General features: G+C 38.7%; 1 protein-coding gene across 1 annotated transcript in view; it reads right to left on the reverse strand.

The window, feature by feature from the left end:
• The window catches only part of LOC145989363 (uncharacterized), a 61,724-nt gene extending 37,511 nt beyond the window's left edge, over positions 1-24,213 (reverse strand). Inside the window, exon 1 of the mRNA XM_083124701.1 lies at positions 23,724-24,213. Coding sequence (XP_082980827.1) covers positions 23,724-23,728 — 5 coding nt within the window. The 5' untranslated portion in view covers positions 23,729-24,213. The remainder of the gene's footprint in view (positions 1-23,723) is intronic.
• Between the last annotated feature and the right edge of the window lie 497 nt (positions 24,214-24,710).

Below are 24,710 nucleotides of genomic sequence, written 5' to 3' on the forward strand. Positions count from 1 at the left end.
TGTAATATTGTTTTCTAGGCATTTTGACGAAAGGATACGCATCAAATTTGTTCGTTTAATCTGTATTTTCATTATTCTAATAAGTTCTCTATGGCAATAGGATATAGAGATTCTCTATCTAGGCGATGGATATCTTCTCAATGGTTACGTAGCTGCGATTCTCCAGTCCCTTACACCCACTTGTCTTATTTATTTACTTCATTTCATATCTAACGAAAACACACAGATATAGTTAGAACAAGAAACACACCTCGCGTCGAAGGTTCCAGACTCGAGTTCTGGCTTTTTTTTGCGAGGGTGATTATTCTTGTGTGTTTGTTTATCATCTTTGTCAAAAAAATATTCCTCATTATTGACGTGATTAACCTAGCGAGAGACCAAAGCGACTGAAATAACAAAAGTACAGAAAATGCAAGACACATCTGCCTAGGCATGTTATACCTTGGGAATTAGCAATCTGAAAATTAACTTGCGTTTCAGTCGACTACTTGCGAAAGAGTTTCGTGTTGCCTCGTTTGGAGTGTTGGTTATCGTGTCGGACCAACATGCGGGCAACCCGAGTTCGAGCCCAACGAAAGGCAAGTTTTTTTTTGTTTTTTTTTTGTCTAATTTAATCCAACCTTATTTATAAAACTGAGGTTTCTGCAAAACCTTTTGAATTGCATGCCACTTCGTATGTTGGTAATCTGAAAGCATCAAAGATGAAAATTTGATGTTTCGAAGCGACGATGTATTTGTGCTTGTGTTGAAAAAAACGCAGTTATTTATTAACGAAAAACATGCAGCCACGTGTTCATTGAGAACGCTTCCTAGTTGTCAGTGCTAATATGGCAGTAATTACAGTCTGTCAACACACACCAACTTTCACGTTTCCCGTAAAATTATTACCTTTCCACGTTTCAAAATTATGAGTGCTGTCTAAAGCAATACTTTGATACTTGTGTTTGCATGTTCGAATCTAAAAGTAATACGAAACTTTTTTCCCAACAAATGACATTCAAACCATTAATAACTGTTTGAAATGTGATACTGATATCATATATGGAAAGAATAAAAATGGAGAATTTCGCTTAATACAACTTATAAATAGGGAGCGGAAGTTGATGAAATGTCATCTTTTTTCTGACATCTCGGACACGATGCCCATTAAATATTTTGCCATTTGTCAGGTTTTAGGTCATTTTCCCGGATTTTCGGCATTTACCCGTCATTTTTTGCAATATTCGGTATATTGTTTCATCATATTTTGTCACTTCTTTAATTTTGGTAATATTCTTGAATCTTTTCACCAAGGTATATATATCTCGCAGGATTGCAATTTACGAGCAAAAGAAATGCTGAACTAGTGACATTCTTTGTTGTGTCGGGGGAAACCACCAGGTGCCCGCCTGGGGCAAACTCAGATTTAAGATCAGAAAAGGAAAGGCTTGAAATACCATAGCTAGACCCCGTTTGCACTGAAAATCCTCGTTGCATATTTTAATTGAATGTGCATGTGTTATCATTTGGTGCCCTTTTTTTTAAAGCAAGATTACATTTTGTTTAATTTCATTTTCATTTCAATTTTTAAACTGAAGCTAACAAATTTAATGGTCATTTCTTGCATTTTACGTCATTTTTTCCCCATTTTTTAGGATATTCTATAGGTCATATACTACCTATATTTTTTAGGTCATCAACTTCCGCTCCCTACTTATAAATATATTAAATTATGTGGATACCTGATGTGAAACGCACGATGCACGATCAGAGGGTCTGAATGTTGCATTGAAAACTGCAGAGAACAATGACTGACTTATGAACAGTGAAAGGTTTTTCCATGCTCCAATGGGATTTTATTTATAACTATAAATAAACAAGGGAGAAGGTCACAGGTTGGTATGAACTAAATTGTAATCTAAAAGTTTTAATTGAAGAAACAAAATACGTTCGCGGTTAAAAATAGGGCATTCAATTTCAGACATATTACACTAACTGAAAGACTATTTTCAAAATTAATAATATTTGGATAACCGGCAAATCCAAACTTGATGTTAACCACGTAATGCATTTGATAATCAAAGAAACATAATTTTTCTTGTGCATGCCCATTATTTTGTGTCTTGATTGTTGAAATAATACGTTGAAACGAACAGTAGTATGTTTTAGTGTGTGTTTAGAATCTCTTGTGTACTGCATGTAAATACTGAATTCATTTTAGTATCCTAATCAAATAACAATTATTCAGTGTAATCCTTTAAAAGGAAAGCCTTTGTTTCTTTGCAGCTGTTCATGACAGAAATTCAATTGCAAGACAAGTTACCAAATTAGCAATAGTTCTCTTACATATTTGTGGTATGTGCTTGTCTGCCTTATACCGGATGATGAAGGAAGCAGATATAAAAGATAGACAATTACTGTTCTTGGGTAGCTCGTCCTGCTTTTGTCAGAAAACCTGATCAGCATACTGAACCAAGCCATCACACGAGATACGACTTCAATAATATAATCCCGTTTCTGTGGCCAAATACCTCCAAAAAAAAAGGCAATAAAATTGTCAGTGTGAGGAGACGGAGAAATAATTTCCTTTTATCTTACATTATACTCTGTCTGTATGCCTAGTGTGGTTTGTCTGTCCCAAAGCTGAAGACAAACCTCTGTCTGTTGTAACGCGTGGCATGATTTCTTCCAGTTTACAAATCACGTAAAATACCTTCGTTCACTTCAGTGTGCTGGTTCTGCAGGCTCAAGGTCATGTCGACTGATAACGAGATAGACCACGTGACTCCGGGGCCAACTGTCAGCACCGAAGAGTAGCTTCAGTAACTTTTGCGAGGTTCCTTCTAGTCCTTGACAGAGCGCATGCTCCGTGATTATGTGCAGAAAACCCATGTTTTCTGTGTATAAAATTTACGTATGTTTGGATTGTGTGCTCAAATGTTGCAGTAAACATAACTCCTTGACACACAACAACAATTACAAGCGCTTCAAAGATTAGAAACTTAGCAAGCGTTACTCATAAGACGATTAGATTGTCCGACTCACAGAAGACAGGTGGTGGGTTGGTAGCGTTTAAGTTTGACACGCAGGAGATACTGGGTTCGATTCCCCTTTGATTGCCTCCAATTTTTTTCTTAACTCGAGCGACTATATATGTGAATTTATTTATTGCGAACATTCTTATTTTATTTGCTGTGCAAATTGTTGAATTTTGTTTTCGAAACGATTACGATAATTTCTTGTGAATAGTATTATATGTATTTCTGGATCATTTTCTCGAAATAAATGTATACTTTTCGCCAGGCATAACATTTTGTTGAGTATGTTTGTAAAATGATGAGATATGTGGAAAAACTATCGCAAAAAATAATTTTCACAAATAAAATTTAAAACAGTAAAGTAAAGATTTCCACCCAAAAATAAAGTAAAAATGTATTTAACTTTTACTCAAATAAATTATTAAATAAAATGCAATAATTAGTTGCTCGAGTTATATAAAGAAAACATAGGGCAATAGAACGGGAATCGAACTCAAAGCCTTCTGTACGTGAAACTTATCCACTACCACGGGGCCACTTGACCACTTGAAAATCATGTAATAGCTTCGCTTCATCAAGGCACTTGGAACTCATCGAAACCTTCAAGCGCTTTTCCTCGATTTTTTCCTTCTTTTAAGTCCACTTTATGCACAGTAAGAAAACTGGATCTATAGTTTAAAGTGGGATTTTAACCACTTGGAACCACTAAACCGCGTATCAAACTTTTCCTCTGGAATTGTTGGCTAGCGTGCGATATTACCAATACTCGGTTCGGGCATGGATGTGGGTGTTTGTCCCAATGAGAGTACAGATAATATAGAGGAAATTGACATGTGTCACAACTGAGAAAAAGGTGAAGAACGAGGATACTATTAATTTTGAAAATACTCTTTCAGTTAGTGTAATGTGTCTGAAATTGAATGCTCTATTTTTAACCACGAACGTGTTTTGTTTCTTCAATTAAAACTTTTAGATTACAATTTAGTTCATCATACCCACCTGTGTCCTTCTCCCTTGTTTATTTATAGTTATAAATAAAATCCCATTGGAGCATGGAAAAACCTTTCACTGTTCATAAGTCAGTCATTGTTCTCTGCAGTTTTCAATGCAACATTCAGACTCTCTGATCGTGCATCGTACGTTTCACATCAGGTATCCACATAATTTAATATATTTATAAGTAGGGAGCGGAAGTTGATGACCTAAAAAATATAGGTATATGACCTATAGAATATCCTAAAAAATGGGGAAAAAATGACGTAAAATGCAAGAAATGACCATCAAATTTGTTAGTTTCAGTTTAAAAATTGAAATGAAAATGAAATTAAACAAAATGCAATCTTGCTTTAAAAAAAAGGGCACCAAATGATAACACATGCACATTCAATTAAAATATGCAACGAGGATTTTCAGTGCAAACGGGGTCTAGCTATGGTATTTCAAGCCTTTCCTTTTCTGATCTTAAATCTGAGTTTGCCCCAGGCGGGCACCTGGTGGTTTCCCCCGACACAACAAAGAATGTCACTAGTTCAGCATTTCTTTTGCTCGTAAATTGCAATCCTGCGAGATATATATACCTTGGTGAAAAGATTCAAGAATATTACCAAAATTAAAGAAGTGACAAAATATGATGAAACAATATACCGAATATTGCAAAAAATGACGGGTAAATGCCGAAAATCCGGGAAAATGACCTAAAACCTGACAAATGGCAACAAATGCAAAAAAAAAAATGCACTTTAAAATTACCTTTTTTGGGTTCTAGATGAAGTGTAATATTGTGTATATTTAATGGGCATCGTGTCCGAGATGTCAAAAAAAGATGACATTTCATCAACTTCCGCTCCCTATTTATAAGTTGTATTAAGCGAAATTCTCCATTTTTATTCTTTCCATATATGATATCTGTTCAAACAGTTATTAATGGTTTGAATGTCATTTGTTGGGAAAAAAATTCGTATTACTTTAGATTCGAACATGCAAACGCAAGTATCAAAGTATTGCTTTAGACAGCACTCATGATTTTGAAACGTGGAAAGGTAATAATTTTACGGGAAACGTGAATGTTGGTGTGTGTTGACAGACTGTAGTTACTGCCATATTAGCACTGACAACTAGGAAGCGTTCTCAATGATCACGTGGCTGCATGTTTTTCGTTAATAAATAACTGCGTTTTTTCAACACATACACAAATACATCGTCGCTTCGAAACATCAAATTTTCATCTTTGATGCTTTCAGATTACCAACATACGAAGTGGCATGCAATTCAAAAGGTTTTGCAGAAACCTCAGTTTTATAAATAAGGTTGGATTAAATTAGACAAAAAAAAACAAAAAAACTTGCCTTTCGCTGGGCTCGAACTCGGGTTGCCCGCATGTTGGTCCGACACGATAACCAACACTCCAAACGAGGCAACACGAAAGTAGTCGACTGAAACGCAAGTTAATTTTCAGATTGCTAATTCCCAAGGTATAACATGCTTAGGCAGATGTGCCTTGCATTTTCTGTACTTTTGTTATTTCAGTCGCTTTGGTCTCTCGCTAGGTTAATCACGTCAATAATGAGGAATATTTTTTTGACAAAGATGATAAACAGACACACAAGAATAATCACCCTCGCAAAAAAAAAAAGCCAGAACTCGAGTCTGGAACCTTCGACGCGAGGTGTTTCATTGATTGATTTATTTAATTTATTTTACTTCGCGTTTTGTGCCTCTAGGCTAATTTGCGAATATGGGGATGAGTGATGAAATGATGAAATTGATGAATGGACATTCACAAACAACCAAGCCCGACCGGGATTCGAACCCGGGACCCTTCGACGCGAGGTGTGTTTCTTGTTCTAACTATATCTGTGTGTTTTCGTTAGATATGAAATGAAGTAAATAAATAAGACAAGTGGGTGTAAGGGACTGGAGAATCGCAGCTACGTAACCATTGAGAAGATATCCATCGCCTAGATAGAGAATCTCTATATCCCATTGCCATAGAGAACTTATTAGAATAATGAAAATACAGATTAAACGAACAAATTTGATGCGTATCCTTTCGTCAAAATGCCTAGAAAACAATATTACATACTTCTTCACTAATAGAAAAGAATAAAAATAAATGTCCTTGGTGGGGATCGAACCTAGACCTCACTGATGAAAGCTCTGTACGCTAACCAACAGCCTATCGATAGCACCATGCTTTCTTTTTTCCAGTCAGTCTGTTTCCTTCCTCAGCACCTGAAGACGAAAATGCATGTTAATTTCTCTCATAATTGTTTCATTGTCTATTAATAGAAACCACGTATGTCACAAATAGACGCATTCTTTCTGTGAAAAATCCCATGTTTCGCACATCGTGCTTCTCCATTTACTGTTATTTGGACATTCACTTGGAAGTTAAAACTTAGCTTTGTGTGTTTGTTTTCACGTGCATGTGTGTGAGAAGAATGGTGTGAACGTGTGTTCGATGTTTTTCTGGGCATTATTTTCGTTCAAAGCATTAATATAATTGTAAAATATGGAATTTACTGTAATGCAAGGATTGAAAATATAAACCTAGTCCGTCATGTTCATTCCCAAACAACATTAAATAATGGAACGTAACGTGGACCGAGTATTATTCCATGTCGAGAACACGAGACATTACGATCGGCAATCTTCATCTCGTATTTCTCTTTGGCATCACTACTCAATTTACAGAGATGTATACCCGTGACTGGTATACAAGCCGCAAAATTGCAATGCTGTTTGGGTTGTCTAGTCACAAGGCGCTTGGTGGTCAGACATTGATGGCTTGCTTCACTGCTTCTTCAATAGGTTCGTTACAAGCCAGCTGTGTCCAAGACTGTACATAGTCGTGCTTACAAAGTACATTACATTGAGCAATTGTGAAACTCACAGTGTAGGCTTTATCAGAATTATTATCAAGAAATGTTTAATATTGTGTTAACTTGCAATCCTTGACTTGTGTTAACTTGCAATCATATAATGAACTCCTAAGCATTGGAAATTGACTACACACCAAAAGATTTGTTCAAGTTTAAAAATAGAGGGATTATTCCGAACGAAGTGGAAATATAACATTGTATTGTTCAAGCTCTTACGGAAATCATGTATTGTAAAAGTAACAGGACTATATAAAATGTTATGTTAAATATTATATTAGAGATACTTCTGTTGGTTTTCTCACTTGAGCAATTTGATTCAAGACAATAGAATTGAAATGCTGGTAATATGACATTTTTTATGTTACATATTTCTAGGGCTGAGCCAATACCACTTTGAACCGGAACCTATACCGATACCCACCGATACCGATACTTGAAAATTGCAAATATCAAAATTTGTTCAAAATATTGATCAAAATTGATGTGTAAATATTCTTCTCCAATTATATGCATCAATTTTCCAAGAAATTTGCTTTAGAATATTCAAGAATTGCATCAGAATATTGAAGAGATATTATGTAATCAAAAAATATATTTTTTTTGTAGAAAATTAGTGCAATATAAAAATAAAGTTTGAATGTTGCATAATTTCCAGGATAATTAGACTCAGCGAAAGGGTCGTGCGGCATTTTTGTGGACTCCATGAAATACCAATATGTATTCAAAGAGATATAGGATGTACACATTTGTGTCGCCCCTGTCAACACATGCCTTTTAAGCACTAAACTATTCAGTCTATGTTATAAAAATCTATGTTGTTAACAATTAGTGTTGAATCTTTTCTCTAAAGATTGTTAGATTTCTTGCCATAAAAATGTTATTGTTAATGTTACAATAGGTAATGAATTGTTTAACTTAAATATAAGAAAATGCTGAAACTATGGAAATATAAAACAACTATGTAGTAACCATGGTAAATTGTAAACAAAATTATGATATAAAAGAGCTAGACTTTTGTAAGCCTACGGGACATTCTCCTGGTTGCCGAAAGGCTGATGGTTCAGGGGACGTTGGGTGATATCTTGCTTCAATCTTCGGATTGGCTGGTGTACTTGTGCTCCATTTGGCAGATATTCCACAAACCCAACTCTGAATAAGGCGTTCTCCTGCATCATCAAAAAGAGCAGGGTTATAAACTTCGGTACAACTAATAGGTTTAGGCCTACAAGTTGTATCGGGTGAATTGTCTGTTTGAAAAGTGTTTGTATATCATCGGAAGTTCAAATAAATCTTCCAGTAAGAGATCTTAATGATCTTTCATTTCAAACCTACATAGGTGATAATTAAAAATAAATCCTGCACCACAGACCTCTCAAGGGCTTGGTCCTACTAACCCTTAGAAGCCTTTGAGAAGTCCAATAAAAGGGTTGGAACCAGACTAACCTAAAGCCCTAAAGGCAGAAGGTGCGTGTCACATTCTCCTGTCTCATTCTCCTGTTTTAGTACATAATTATCCAGGTTCTAGTAATTATCACTGTGATCTCATTGTGTAGATGAACTACAGCCTCTCCTGGTACAAAGTGTACACGCAACGGCGATAGAAACAGTAGGCGAATTGTCCACCACCATTTTCGTTCGGTCTGTATTACACAATGTGATGACAATGAATTGAATAATGACGTTAATAAGAAGAGAACAATGCCTGCTTCGAACCAACATAGGTTCATTCCTTAAAACAACACAGGATGTACAATATAAAAGTAGTGAAAATAGTGGTGGACAATTTCCCTACCATTATCTTTGCCGTTGACTGTACAAGATATTTATCACGAGTTACAACCAGGTATGTGACGATAATATTGCTATATATTTTCAGGGTAATGGATCAGGACAATTCCAAGTAGATTTGCACTGCACTGAGTTGGCATGGGAAAAGTTCGGTACAATCAGGGGCAAAAGTGTGTTAGTTTTCTCCCCTTCTTTAATTTTGAGCAGGCAAGTCCACTAATGCATACTTAATCTGCAAGTGTACTATTAAGAGTTTAAATATAATAATGATACATTGCATGTTAAATTTTGTATATACAACGCACTTTTGCTCTTGACTACTGAACCTTCCAAACAATTTGTTAAAGCAGATATTTTGTTTTGCACAGAAGTCCCTTTGATATCAACAATTCAAGTGTGCAGTCACAGACAATAAAAATGGGACATTTAGATCCTCAAATACTCGCTTCCGTGCAAGGCGTTATGTGTGTTGCCGAACATTACGGCGATAAGTGGATTTTAATAGTAAATTTTCAATTGCAACTTCTACCAGCGTCGTAGAGTTATGCAACACACACAACGCCTTGCACGGTAGCGAGTATTTAAGGATCTAGATGTCCAATTGTTATTGTCTGTGACTGTACCGTGACGTTTCACAAGAAGAAGAAGTAAAAGCAACTTCCATAAGAATCTGCAACTACAATAGCTTCTGGTGTAACCGCTGGACGCAATCAAGTTACCAAAGTAAATCTGATTTCCTCGCTGCGATACCAATCCTCAGTGCAGGATGCAACGCTCATTATGATTATGAAATCAAGATGGCGGTAGATGCAGAACACGGAATCTGCCAAAGTGGTTCTTCTTTTCATTAAGATATCACGCTAATTTCATGCTTCATTTCCCCATTCATGTTATCGAAGATTGTAGTCGGGATAATAAAGCCACTTTCTCTTAAAGATCATCTTCCTGAAAGAGGAAATAAGGACAATTTCGCTAAAAGAAAGCTCTATTCTTCCTAAATTATAGCCCAGAAGGGATCTACATTCTGGAACGTGAAATTCTTTCTTATGTTGTGCATGGTGTCGAGAAGCAACTCCTATTGTTGTCTACATTGGTCATGTTCGTTGCAATTCCGTTCCGGTTTGTTGTGTTTGCCAACAGGATTACGCAAAAAGTTCTTGGACTGAAATTTCTGTTACAAAGAAGTCTTCATTTCCAGTTGTGCGCTAATCGAGGAAAATAGTGTTGAACCAGTATATTTTTATCCGAATTTAATAACCTTTCCTTACTAGGCTATAAGCTGGATATTCCAATGATAGTGCTTATAGATATTCCAGTCCTGACCAACTGATTCAGTGGATTAAGCCATAAACAAAATTTGATTTGAAAACTCGACATTAAAAAACATGCATCATTCTTGAATCACGGTTTTTACTGGAATGTTAAAATATAGCACACCTATTATTTTCCATAATTTATAAGTAGCTAACAAATAGTGCAAAAGGCACTAGGGTATGCAGGATCTTCTTTCGGAAGGGGTTGGAGTTTTAACAGTGATCTGATTTCTAGGTGGTGGAGGGATACAAACATAATAATCGGAAGTCATTTCGTATAACGCCGCCGACCTTCAAAAGATCAGGAATCAGCAGACACGGGAGTTTAACAGGAAATAGTAGGAAATAAATCAAAAGTCAGCATTAACTCAGAGAACGGTTGGGTGCATCGATAGTACGAGTATTGATTGTTACGCTAGAAGAGTTACCGCAAGGAGTGGTGCACCAAGAGAGTTTAATTTCAGAGACCGTGTCTGCATAGGAAAACCGGCGGAGACGATCTTCACGTCTAGAATCTGAGGTAACAAACAACCTTTCTCTTATAACATGTCCTTCCCAGTCCAGTCAAAGGAAGTGTTTTAAGTCTAAATGTCGTACGAGTTATCCTCCTTGTTCAGGGGTGTGACCCCATGCATAAAAGTACCTCTCTTATAAGCGAGTAGCTATAGGTTGGCATAGCCTAGATAACGACCCCTAAAAACCCTAGAGGGGTTTAATACGATTTAAAGGGAGGTTGCACTTACCACTTTACTTTTTCCGAGTTTTTAATCATTTCAAAATATTGATTTTCTCACAATTTCGGTAGGGGCTGTAGCCCCTTCAGCTCCCCCCTCTACGTACGCTAGTGGTAAACGATAGAACAACCCTTGCTTATTGCAACACAGCAGTGTACGGTGTATGGAAATAGGGTGTATACACACATAATCTCAGCCAGTTTTGTGATCAGCACCACGCTTCATCCGACTGTAGTCATTTCCGCCAACTGGTACCAATTTTAATAGAGGCTGGTTGAACCCAAGTGGCACTTTTATGCTGGGATTTTGTCCGAAATTTCCCACCTGAATTCGACCTCCGTGGGAAGGAAGTAAATGGCGTTCGAATCAGGACTTGAACTTTACCAGAGTATTCCCAAGAACCTTGAGCAGCCCTGCTTCGCCAAAGGGTTTAGACTATTCTCGAACTCTTTGAAGAGGAAAGGAGAGAGGTCACTGACAGCACAGCCTCTTGCACAACTCTTAAGGACATGGAGAACAGGAAGACCTTAGCTCCAACACGATCTCACAGCCTACGCTTTTGCAACGCAAGGTCTTTCCTTCCTGTTTGGAATATGCGGTTTCGCACGAGGATAAAATAAGCTCCTGAAGAGCGAACGCATGTGAATATTTCCTGACACCCTAATGGTCGAGGGCCTTCAGTGTTAGACTTAGGCTACTGTCTCGCCGCTTTGGGTTCGACTCAATACACACACTCACGCGTATTCTTAAGCATTAATTGGAATTTAAAGTGATTTCTTAAAATTGACGAGTGAAAATGTAAAGCAAATACTTTTGATTAGGTTTATAGCTCTTAAAGTTTAGTTCTTGTAAGTATGATTTTGGGAACTAATGATTAGTATGTCTTATTGATTGTGTATGTGCCATGAAATCCTCGCTTCTATTCTTGATCAGTTATATTCACATTCATTGCTTGACTTTTTTGTTTAGCGTCGCTTTTCTGCTACTTTTGACTAATAGCGTCGATCAGGATGAGTAATGTTATGGTGAAATTGATGAAAGGACACTTAAAAACAACAACTATTCCCGGACTGAGACTCGAACCTGAGACCCCTGGCTTCGTTACGCGCTAGGCTAAACCCTTTGCCACAGAGGTCGACTGTTATTGTTAGTAGTATGTTAGTATCAGGCGATCACTAGAGGTGAACATTAATAAAATTATGTACTTGTACAATATACATTACTCATTTTCTCACACTTTTTTTATCGGCCTCCGTGGCGAGGTGGTTAGCACAGCGCGCTAAAACGTGAGGTTTCCCGGGTTCGAATCCCGGCCCGGACATGGGTGTTCTTTGTGAGTGCCCTTTCATCAATTTCATAATATCATAACACTCACGCAATTAACCAGAAGTGGCAGAAAAGCGAAGTAAAATAAACCAAATCAATCATTCTACAATCTTTCTTTACGGAGCATTCACTGTTTCTCTATTATCACATAGGAATGCATACGAGGGGCGATGGGAAATAGTTGTCCTCCGTAATATTTTCGCTTAGAAATTCAGTGTAAATGGATTTTAACGCCGTTAATAAACAATATTATACTCTTAAATAATGAAGCATTTTCAAACCGATGAGATTTCAAGCAACGGGGAGAGGGGCATTGTTTCTGTGTAATTGCAGTGAAAAAGTGGAAGTTCATTCTAATGTTGAACCAGCCTTGTTCTATATGCTATATGATATTTGTAAATCCATATCAATTCAATTCGCAAGCGCATGCGCAGTGAAAGTTTTAGTTTAAGAAGAGCCATGAATTTAGTTTAGATTCGGCTTTTGTTAAATACTAAGAAAATATGGGTTTCCTTTCCTCATCAGAGGTATGCCATGTATCTAAAATTACTCTAAATGTACACGGAATGATATTTAGTGTAGTATGGACACACCCTACATGTGCCCTGTTTTGTAAGCATCAATATAGAGTGGAATGTAGCATTTCTTTCCTAGACTGAATTTTCAAAGCTTTTTGCCTTGCGCTAATCAGAGAGGACGCTCAAATCCATTATCACTGTATTTAAAACAACATATTATCCTATGTAAGTCTACCTATATTAGAAAGTTAGTTGTTATTTTGGAAATAATGTTTAAATTAAACTCGAGCTGTCTTTAAAAAAAGAAAAACTCCTTTCATCAAGTCTCATATGAATACCGACGCCAACGCACGAAGAAAAGAAAAACTCCTTTGATCAAGTCTCATGTGAATACCGACGCCAACGCACGATGAAAAGAAAAACTCCTTTGATCAAGTCTCATGTGAATACCGACGCCAACGCACGAAGAGAAGAAAAACTCCTTTGATCAAGTCTCATGTGAATACCGACGCCAACGCATGAAGAAAGATTTGTCGATAGTAAGCTAGGTATATCCTCTCGGGTTCACAAGAGATTTGGATTGGATTGATTTGTTGTTTTAAGTCCACTTTATGCACAGTAAGGCTAGTCGGGACTAGACCTACAGTTTAAAGTGGGATCCGAACCACTATGTGCCTCCACCGGGAATCGAACCCGGGACCCCTTGAATACAAGGCGACGATGTTACAACTGCGCCATCGGGGAGGCCAGGTTAACAAGAGAGAACTGTGGTTCTGCCGAGTAGGTTTCTTTAAAGTTTGTTTTTTCTCTCGCGGGTTTTGCTACGTTATCTTGGGAACTATTAGCTATACTCTTTTATATTATACAGTTTTATAGCTCTTGTTCTGCTCTATAAAATGAGACTATAGAATTTTATATACGTGCTCAAGAAGAGTGAAAATAATTTATTTTTCTGTCCAATTTTTTAACAAAACATGAAAGAAAAGAAAGGATAAAGGTGCTGCAGCATGATAGAGTGGGTAAAAAGGGGATAAATGTACTAATCTCACGAAAAGGTGCAACAAAGTGTTGATTAGTTGATTAGCTATATTTTAGGAAAGGTTCCTCACCTTAAAATCCGTTCCCTACTAATGACGTTTGAAAGCACAAAAGTTATCTTTGAGCCTACTTCATAAACAAGTTTACTTTTATGAAATCTGCAGGGTGTCGATTAATTTTGTTTACAATTTCACCCTTGCATAACAAGAATTCTATTTGACATAACGAAAGCATACCAACTCATAACACGCGCTATTTTATTCCAGCTGTGTTTATACTCGCCGTAGTATGTCCCGCAATGGCATTGGTTGTTCTGGTCTTTTAAAGAATCGAGAGTAATCACAGGAGTTTGGTATATTTTGTCCTTGACATAACCCAAGAATAAAGTCCTGGGGTGTAATACCAGGGGACTTAGGACCTGTGAACCGTGAGCTGGAGCGCAATTCAATTGTTTTCAATTATGTTTACGCGAGTGTGTCCAGGAATGAAATGACAATTGGCAACAGACAATGGAGGAGGTGGGTGAGCATTGAAGAACACGTGATGCTTAGAGAGAGGGAGACGAAACGAAAATTGGGATCTGCGCCGCGGCAGAGACTGGTGTGTCGGCCTCTAACTTTGGGAGTAGAAGGGGTCGGCCAGAACATGAATCTGGTTCCGGATAGTTAAAAAAGAATACGCCAAACATGTAATAAACCTATAAGTTATGAGGGGCGAGTACCCCCGCCATGCTAAGCCTAAGACGTAAACCCCAGTATGTCAACTACATTTCTTGTTATTGGTGGTATGAAATTTCAAACAATTTACCTGTATTTGTATTACAAATGCAACTGTTTTGAAGGCGATAGAAATTTACCTTTGTTTTTGGGCACATTTTAGTCTTGTGAGGGTTGTTTTTCATAAACGTGAATGATTGAGTTGGTGTTTTAAGTCCACTTTATGCACAGTAATGCTAATCGGGACTGGACCTACAGTTTAAAGTGGGATGCGAACCACCGGGTATCGATTCATAAACTTGAAATGGAAGCTTCTTAGTATAAGGACATGCTAATTCGAACTGACAGTGAGGTAAGTCAGTGCCGAGAAGATAAAAAGATCTTAACAGTCACCACTTTAACGAACTTTCACAAGTGTCGCAAAAAAATATTTGCAACTTACAGTGTACGCAGGTCGTGTTAATTACGTTAGTCCAATCGACCTTTGTTGTCTCGTGTTGAAACTCAGGCGCTTATTGCTGTAATTTTTAATGGGACAGATGATATTGGAGATGATGATCTTCTGCAATTATTGCGTGAAGGCCCCATTACCGAGAAGATTAATTACAAAGTAAATCTTGGCGCGATAAATTGGAAAGATTGAGTCAAAAGATAATTAGCTATTTTATTCTGTGATGATTCCCTCATCAAGGTTTACTTCGTTAGCGCTACATGTGTGATCCTTGTCAGAATATTACGTCAGCATGTTCGTGTTTGTAAGTGTGTGTGTAGAAGCACAGAAAGACACGTAGTTTGCGAACTGCCTATATTATACCGTAGAAATGACGGTACTAGAGTAAAGATGACCATGCCCCATTTTTAAAGTATTAACGGTTATTAAATAGTTGACAGTAATTAATGCAATTTTAAGATTCCTTTCTTAAATATATATTAATGTTGCACACAACTGCAATTTATAGTTCTGCTTTTACTTTTAGGAAGGTGTATACATGAATATAAAAACCGTATTTTTGTAGTTACTTTCTGTAAAGATTTGTTTTGTATCTGATCCAGTGCGTGCATTTTAAAACCGGCTCCGAGCACAAATATGACAAATGTTACAATATAGTGATCTGCGCATGTAGTACCTTACAACAAATGTTGGAAATGACGACCTTCTTGTAGGATACACATGTCCAGACGCCTTGCCATATTCCTAGCAACCTTATGGAGCACTTCTGCGGTGATATTCTGATGTGTGTGTGGGCATTATGTTTGTAAACAGTTTGTTTCATTATTATGCAGTTTGTTGCAATGTTGGAATCTGATGAACGAATGTGCTGGTTTCAACAGGATGGTGCAACTTCTCATACGTCTAAATCAACTATGGCGACGTTGAGGGAATTTTTTGGCAACAGGTACAAGGACTATGGCCCGCCAAATCTCCTGATCTCTCAAGTCCGGACTACTTCCTATGTTGTTTTTTTTTAACTGTTTACAGACATAATCCACACACCTTTGAAGAGCTGAAGCATCACTCCAGAAGGTTGCTAGGTATATGGCAAGGTGTCTGGACATGTGTATCCTGCAAGAAGAACGTCATTTCCAACATTTGTTGTAAGGTACTACAAGCGCAGATCACTATATTGTAACATTTCTCATATTTGTGTTCGGGGCCGGTTTCAAAATGTACACACTGTATTTTGAGACGAGATCAATACCATATCGAATATTTTAACGAACATTCCCCTTCGATACCGAGATGAGAATAAGACAATTCGATACGAGGCGAAGAATAGTCAAGCTCTATGGCGGAGCGGTTAGCACATCGCGCTACGAAGCTTTTTAATGTTAAAAAAGATAGCTATTCATCACACAATTGTTAGAGCTATGATCTTAAGATTGGAGAAAGTTAAAAAAGAACTAAAAGTAACACCAACACAAATGTACTAAGCCATAGAGCCTTAATATCAATTCAGTTAACTTGCAATGCTTCCTGATGGAATAGTGCTAACATCGTCGCCTTGTAATCAAGAGGTGTCGAGTTCTACACTCGGTGCAGGCACATGATAGTTCGGATCCCACTTTAAACTGTAGGTTCAGTTCCGATTAGTCTATATGTGCATAAAATAGACTACATTTGCGTTTATTTAACCAATTATTAAATGATACACTTGTTAATATATTCGAGTGATCTTTCAGTCATAAATAAAATATGCAAAAATCATCCCGTTACAGGACACCAAAAATGATGTTGTATAGCATTAATTCTATTTATGTCCTGTGACTAACTGCTCATGTTTACCTATAGGTTTATAATCCAGTTGGGGCGTGTTGTTGTAAGACCTTAGGCGATAGCAGTCTTCCTGCTCTTTTGTAAAGGTTCTGTGTCACAATGATTGATTGATTGATTACTTCGCTTTTTTGTGCCACTTTTGGCTTATTTGCGAAGATGGGGTGAAATTGATGAATGCATACTCACAAACATCCATGCACTGTCCAGGATTCGAATCCGGGACCGCTGGCGTCGTGGTGCGATGTGCTAACCACTCCGCCACGCAGGGCGGCTGTGTCGCCATAATAAACTAATGTTGCAAAGAAGAGTATTTAACTATTTTCGGCGTGGTAAATAGATGAGACAGACACGAAGTATTTTTTTGCATCTGCTATTTAAAGATAATGAAATTATGTTTTTTATAGTAATATATGCATGTAAGAAAGTGTGAGAGCTTTAATTGCTCTCTATACATTATCTTACCTAGCGTTACTTTTGAGTTCTGTAAATAAACATTAAACACTGCGTAGACAATCTCTTAGTCGTGACCAGTGATGTGCCGTAGACTATAAGTTTACGTCTACATGCGTTGTCTACACGTAATCTACGCGTAGATTTCATTGGGTTGTAGTCTACATAGACTACGTAGACAATCTAAAGTGCATTAAAATTAATTTTCAAGGCTTTCATGAAAGAAAAGTGACATTTTCAACTATATCGGTTCCTAACGAAATGAAAAGAATCCTATTTACAACAAAATTTCTCTTCTCTTCTATTATCAACTATGGAAGATAAATAGTATGCAAAAATAAACAACAGATGGCAGTCGTGAGGCAAGAGTGGTCTTTTTCCCATAAAACACTTGAATATTTCCTATGTTAGGTTTATTCTAGGTAAGAAATTGTTCGAATTTGGAAGAAGGAGTATGAAAAGTTCTCTTCACACATCAGCAACTAATACGCAGTATAATTTTCTTTTAATTCCACGGGGCCCTTTGCTAAGTTATCACCTTTCGCCATGTTGTTTACATAGATTACGTAATCTACGTGTATAAAGTAGTCTACGTGTATAATGTAGACTATCTTTGTTTACGCGTAGACGCACATCACTGGTCGTGACCTGTAAAAACAGTGGTGTTAAGTGACGTAGAGATTAGTCCCACGTGGTCCGCACAACGTTTTGGTTAATGTTTTACTTCAGTGGTGTTCAAATAACAGCTAAATGATTGAAGTGAAGCACCAATTTAATAGCATTGAGGTAAATGTAAACCACATTATGTTTGACCTCAGTGTTGTTAAAATAACACACATAAACATGTTGTAATCAATACCATGTGCTGTGGACCTTCTGGGACAAATCTCTACGTCGTGTTTACACTAGAGTTTTTTTCAGTGTGTTCTTGCTCTCGCTTTGTTCCAACAAACCAGTAGTGAACTGTCTGTTACAAGGTACGAGAGCCGTCTCAGGTTCCATACCCAGTTATTCAGATCCCACTTAATACTATAGGTCCAGTCTCGATTAGCCTTTCTGTGCATAAAGTGGAATTAACAACAAACTCAAACCACAAGAGCAGCGAGCTTACATAAATAGGTAGAGATGGCAGCATAAGACCTTTAGAAAATTTGACATGAAGCAATTGAACGTATACTAATTTATAACTAAGATATATTGCATGCATATTGAGAACTAATAAGAGGTATAAATAGTTAGGTGCACCTCAAAGTAGAGGTGGTAGCACATTCGCCAGCGGCAGACGAGACTAACTCCACAGAACGAATCTACAGGCGACGGAAATTAGATACATGCACGATACAATGTTGCAGATTTACTCGTACAATGCTCATTTTGCCTCACGGAACCTGCTTCCCTTATCTGTTCCACCCCTATATTGCGAATGGACTCGTCCAGTCAGCGCATGCGCACTTGCATCGATGGTCGCGACTAAGGCAGGCGGACTGTACCAGACTGTTTGATTCCGAAATGGGGAAGGAGCTGAACCTAGAATAATAGTAGCCCCAAATACAATTATGTGAATTTCTATATGTTACCTAAATATATTAGAAAGCAATGTTTGAATAACAGTTTGCACTTGGATATTTTCACATATCAATGGAATATGTAGACGATCAACTAATTTTGTAACACAATGTGTATTATACAGTATATATTCATACACTTATTTTTCACTCTGTGTACACATCTTCATCAATAAGAAGGTAAATTATATTACAGGAAAGTTCAGGAATTATGGCTCTAACGCAATCCAATCATGTAGGTCCAATTGTATATTTTGTAAATACGCAGTATGCCGTAGTGCCGAGTGAGGTTAGTGTATTATCGAGTATTGCCTTGTATAATTGAGATTAAAGAACTTATTTCAAAAGTAATAGAGGCGCTGAGAGTTGTGTGATGCTTTTTGAAAAACTCTGAAACTTTGTTTAATTTTGAACATTACCTTGCATGTAGAGAGGGTGAATACATATTAGATGGAATATATATATAACTGATTCACAAACACATTAGGTTAATTTTATACTTTGCAAGATATTTATATTCCCATAAATAAACATAACTCCAATTTTTGTATTTTCGTTTATGAAACGAATTGAAGGGGAGCTATAGCAGCATCAGCTTCTCCCTTGGGTACGCTCTTGGCGCAAGTGCAATCTTAAGCTTTATATGCTAACCTGGAACATTTAAAAAAAACCTTGAAATGGTAGCTTTAATGAAAGTACGCGGGGAACCACTTCGTACATGAATCCAAAGAACTTGACCTGCTAACTTCTGTCCTCTGGGTCAGTGTATGTTGTCATTTGTGCGAGCGGTGTGTACCACACAATGGGAAGAGCTGGTCACAATGCATGATGCAATTGCCGCACAATGCAATGTCCACCAACATAAACAATGACATAGAATTTGCACGGCCACTTACACGTCCCAATAAGAGCATAGGGTAATGGGGGAGGGAGATATGTAACTGGTTGCATATGTCATATGTTGCGTAATTTTTGCATACTGAATGTGATTGGGTCCCGAAAGAAGATAACAATGCTACATGGACGAAAAGTAGGCACCCAACGACACGTTACCTTAAATTATTTCATAATGCACTTATAGATCATTACATTAATATTATGTTTGGAGTATAAGGGTATATACTAAATCAGGAGAGGTGCGAGGCACCATTTGTATTCAAGTCAGCACCCACATTTTCTTCTTAATGGTTATACATACAAAAACTTAAATATATATATACAGTACGAAGAAATTCTGGTAGAACTACTCTTGAAGAATGAGGATATTATATAAATTATAACAATATAACGCGTGACGCAACAGACCATTGAGGGCCTGTACTTACTTACTCACTGCCACTTTATTATACTCACTCACCCGAGGTGATAAATCATCCATCCCGTTACAAGGTGATGTGTGACCAGCACGACGAATACGCAGTCGTTGTAGGTTTTCATGAATGGCATGGACACGATGCGGGACAATTATAAATTATAAATGGCTATAAGTCCCCCACTCCAAAAAAAGATAAAGTAAGTAAACAGAGGGGGGGGGGTTCCCATTTCCCCCTTTCATTATCATCCTGGATAAGAATGGAAGCAAATTTACTACAGCACATATAGTAATAAAGTGATCTGCTTATACTTGTCCATAATGTAATCCTGTTGTCAATACTCTCTATACGACAATCTCTTTACGCTTATGAAACTGTACGTATTTGTTGTCTACATCATCATAGGAGTGCGAACACCCTCTGATTAGGGAGAAGGGTATATGCCTTGATGAGGTCTTCCTGATGGCGTAGTGGCAATTAAGGGGTTCCGGGTTCGATACCCGGTGGAGACACATAGTAGTTCGGATCCCACTTCAAACTGTAGGTCCAGTGCCGATTATCATATCTGTGCACAAAGTGGACTTAAAACATAAACTAAAAGAGCCCTGATGAACGTTCAGTCGGGGAAAGAACAAATACATTCCATCTCGCTGATTTACCGTACTGATGCGTACGTCCTCCTCCCCGGTCTTGTGCTTTGGGCTCCGACTGCGGGACGGCATGGGTTCCAGTCCGCCTGGGTTCAGTCTCCGGAGGACCGGTGGCAACCCACCATCGTGAGGAAATTGGGGAGCTACGAGTGAGTATCGTAATCCGGTCACGGATATCTCCTTTAACGGTTGGAAGTTCAACGTGCTGACATCACGTCACCCCCATTACTGGTTGAAGATCTCCACACCTCTAGGTAGGATTGTGGAAGGGAGACTGGCAGTCGGGAGATAGGCCAAGGTCCTTACGGGCTGTAGAGCCACGGGTTTTTACTGATGCGTACAAAACAGAGGTGTATCTAGGGTGGGTCCGGACCACAGAAAATCCCCCTCCTGTGCACATTTAGTGTAATGTTAGGCGCAATTATGTACATGCCATGCCTATGATGCAGAAATGGAAGTCGTGTTTACTCCAAGTAAAAGAGACCCTAATCTAAACAAAATTCACGACTCACAAACTAAGACTTTCACCAACGCTTGCGAATTGAATACCCGTGTATTTACAAACAATGTTGGCCCAATATTCGAATGAACTTGTACAGCCTCAAGAACATATACTGAACTGCAATGTTAATCTACGTTCAGTTGGTACAAGAGTGTAACGTTATGAGGGGGGAAACTTCACTCCCAGTTGGCACGCCTTTGTGTACCGTTTGTTTCGCAACTCCAGACGGGGTGCAAGGGGGTGACGTTTGAGCAGGCACCCACAAGTCAACCTCCCTTCCACGTAGTACACCCTAGGCTGCATTTGTACGTAAAAGTGGACTTAAAATAGCAACACAACTCAAAATGTGTTTGTGACTGTTCCTTCATCCGTCTCATTTCATCAACATTTATCATCTTCGTCGTGATTGGCTAAAAATGGAAGAAAGCCAAGTAAAATAACCTAATTCAATCCCTCAATCAATCAATCGAGACTCCGGAAGAAAGAGGCATTTACTACTTGAGTCAAAATCGATCAACTGGCTCCATCTGGTATCGCTTCGACTAGAAGAAATCCACTAGAATCCAGCTTTAACCTCTTACCCGTCGTTAAACGTGGCTTACCACCAACCCAGATGAATAACACCGCAAGGAGTCTTCCTTTTCTTCTCGCAATGGTTTTGACAATTCAAATTCCAAGAGACCTCACAAAAAGGAGGTTGTTGATGGGAAAACGCTGCAACTGGCTTGCGTGTATCACGACCAGACGCATATCCTGTTGCAAACGAAGGACAAGCAAAACAAGATCTTGTCTGTTGGAATCCGGGAATTAAAATTCTATATTCCAACACAAGGATACATTGTGTCTCTAACAACACGTAGCTACTGAAAAACAATGCTCTATCCACGAGTTCAACTGTTATTGCATTTTGCTTTTTGGAGTATCTTTTCGAGCACTTCCTTCTAATTGCGACAACGAGGATGAATGATGATGTGAAAATGATGAATGGAAAGTTATAAATGCAAATCAACAAGACAATTCAAAAGTATTATACGGGTTGTGGTACGTAGGCGGCATATCCTCGTTGACATGCAAAAATACAGTGATGTTGAAGCTTATGTCTACTTTATGCACAGATATGCCAATTGGGACTGGATCTACAGTTTAAAGTGGGATGAGAACCACTATGTGCTTCCAGTTGGGATCGAACCTGGGACAGCTTGATTACATGGCGACGACGTCACCACTACGCTATCGGAAAGCCCTTGTAGAAGTGTGGTTGACATTAAAGTACCTTAGCATCCAATGTCAATTTGGCATTAGCCATTGTCTAGTGTTCTTCACCTTAGCACATCGCGCTACGACGCCAGAGTTCGAATCCTTGCCTGGACATGGATGTTTGTGAGTGTCCATTCATCAATTTCATCATATCACCACTCATCCCCATCTTTGAAAATTAGCCAAAAGTGGCACAAGAAGCGAAGTAAAATAAAGCAAATCAACCAATCAGTCTAACGCTAAGTTTCGAGAGAGCACCTCTCCTCTCGTCTTCAGGTGAGGTTTCTTTTTCCTGTGGTGGGAATCGAACCTACGACAGACCTGCGATTTTTACTACAAATCTGTTGCTCTAACCAACTACTATACGGCGTACCCAGGAGCTCTGACCCCGTAGCGCGCTGTGCTAAACACTCCAGCACAGAGGTCGGATCGAGATTATGTGAAATGCATTGACTGATTGATTTTGTTTATTTTACCTCACTTTTCTGCCACTTTTGGCTAATCCGATGATATGATGAGATTGATGAAAGGAGACTCACATGACGAAGCCGGAATTCGAACCCGGCCACGAAACTCGACTCACAATATTCGAATCCAGAAATTTTGTTTTGCAGTGTGATACGTTAACCACTAGAACAGCCTGTAGTGGAAAATGTTGGCTTGGAGGATTTCGGTTAGCTGGAGGGGCGGGGGATGTTCATACCATTGTTTCCATGGTGACAATGAGACAGCTGGGAAGTTGCTGTGCGAAAATTTTGCCTAGCTGGGAAGACCATCCCAGACATATACCCGCGCTTCGAGCACTGCCACTAGACTAATTGAAATAGTTGTTGAATTTTGAATTTGCAACGTGAACGTAGACGAATGAATTAGGTTTGGATTGTTTGTTGTTGTTATTGAGTTGTTGTTTTAAGTCCACTTTAAGCACATGAAGGCTAACCAGGACTGGACCTAAAGTAAGTGGAATCCGAACCACTGTGTGCTTTCAACGGGTATGGAACCCGTGGCCCCTTGATTGCAATGCGACGACGTTACAACTAGGCCACCGGGGATGTCCTAGTTTTGATTATTTGAGCTTGGTGTTAAGTTTGGTGAGTTGGTCCACTTTATGCACAGAGGCTAATCGCGACTGGACCTACAATTTAAATTGGAATCCGAACCACTGTGAAATGTTCGTTCACCGGATATGGAAGTTGAGATCCCTTGATTACAAGGCAACGACGTTACCACTACGCCATCAGGAAGACACCATTAGGTGTTGAGGATTTTCTGGCGAGCATCAGTTTCCCGCACATCAAAAGCACTTTGCATTACCACCAAACACTGTTCCATCACTTAAGACCAATACACAAACTTAAGAGAAGCATAATTGCGACTTACAGCATTGTGTAGCACCACTAGCGTTCCTCCAGCTGCACCAGGAACAGAGACGAAGTCTCGCTTCTTGATCCTTCGACAACAACAATCCTTGAGGGACTCTCACAGCCACAGGGTTTTTTCGCATCGGACGACACGGAGAAACGAGGTCAGAAGCGTCTCATCGAGCACCGCGACACAACAGAACATAGGATGGTTGAAAAGAAAATCCCGCACAGCACCTAAACCAGAAGCCAAGACGGAGTGAGGCGAACTGGATTCAGGTTCCGCAGAATAAGCTACACACCACGTGGTACGAACGAATGTATCTCACGGGTCATGATCGAGCTAGGAGAAAACCAGTCTCCCACACACAACGGCTACGCGCCCGAGCTACCCTGTCGCACTCTATGCGGAGAAAACGAGAATAAAGCGAAGACCGCTTCCTTCCTCCTTTCACTGACAGTGAGCGAACTTTCACTGTGGCGGCGAAAGGGAAAAGCAGTGATCTTCAGCCAAACCCTCCTTCGTCTCGATTCGAACTGATAGTCTTCCACGATTGCCATTCTGCCAACTGCGATCAGGCGATGGTGAAAGTTCTTTTCCAGCACCTCCAAGCGACAGAAAAGCTATTAAAGCACATCTGCAGGGTTTGCATGATCTTTTAACACCAAGGGAACAAGCGTCTGTTGATGGTCCTGTGTAAACAAAGATATATCGAATAGGGCGGGTCGATTATATCGAAAGGTACCTGTTTGACTTCCGGTTTTGACCTGAAATGACGCAAATGCTTGTTACTGGTTCATTCATTGAACATTTTTCTGCATAATTGCCATTTTTGCATCATATTTCATTGCATAGCCTGGTCTGCATGTCTATAATGTAAATGTTCCATTCATGATGACGTTACAAGCGAAAATTCAAGTAAGTCCAAATCGTGTAGCTGATGATGTCATTGCCACTGCAAGTTCTTGGAGACTGGCATATTGCCTTTCACGGAGGTAATGTGTT

This window comes from Lepisma saccharinum, chromosome 6 (assembly GCF_977018435.1).
Source record: "Lepisma saccharinum chromosome 6, izLepSacc3.1, whole genome shotgun sequence".
In the NCBI taxonomy this organism is placed as follows: domain Eukaryota; kingdom Metazoa; phylum Arthropoda; class Insecta; order Zygentoma; family Lepismatidae; genus Lepisma; species Lepisma saccharinum.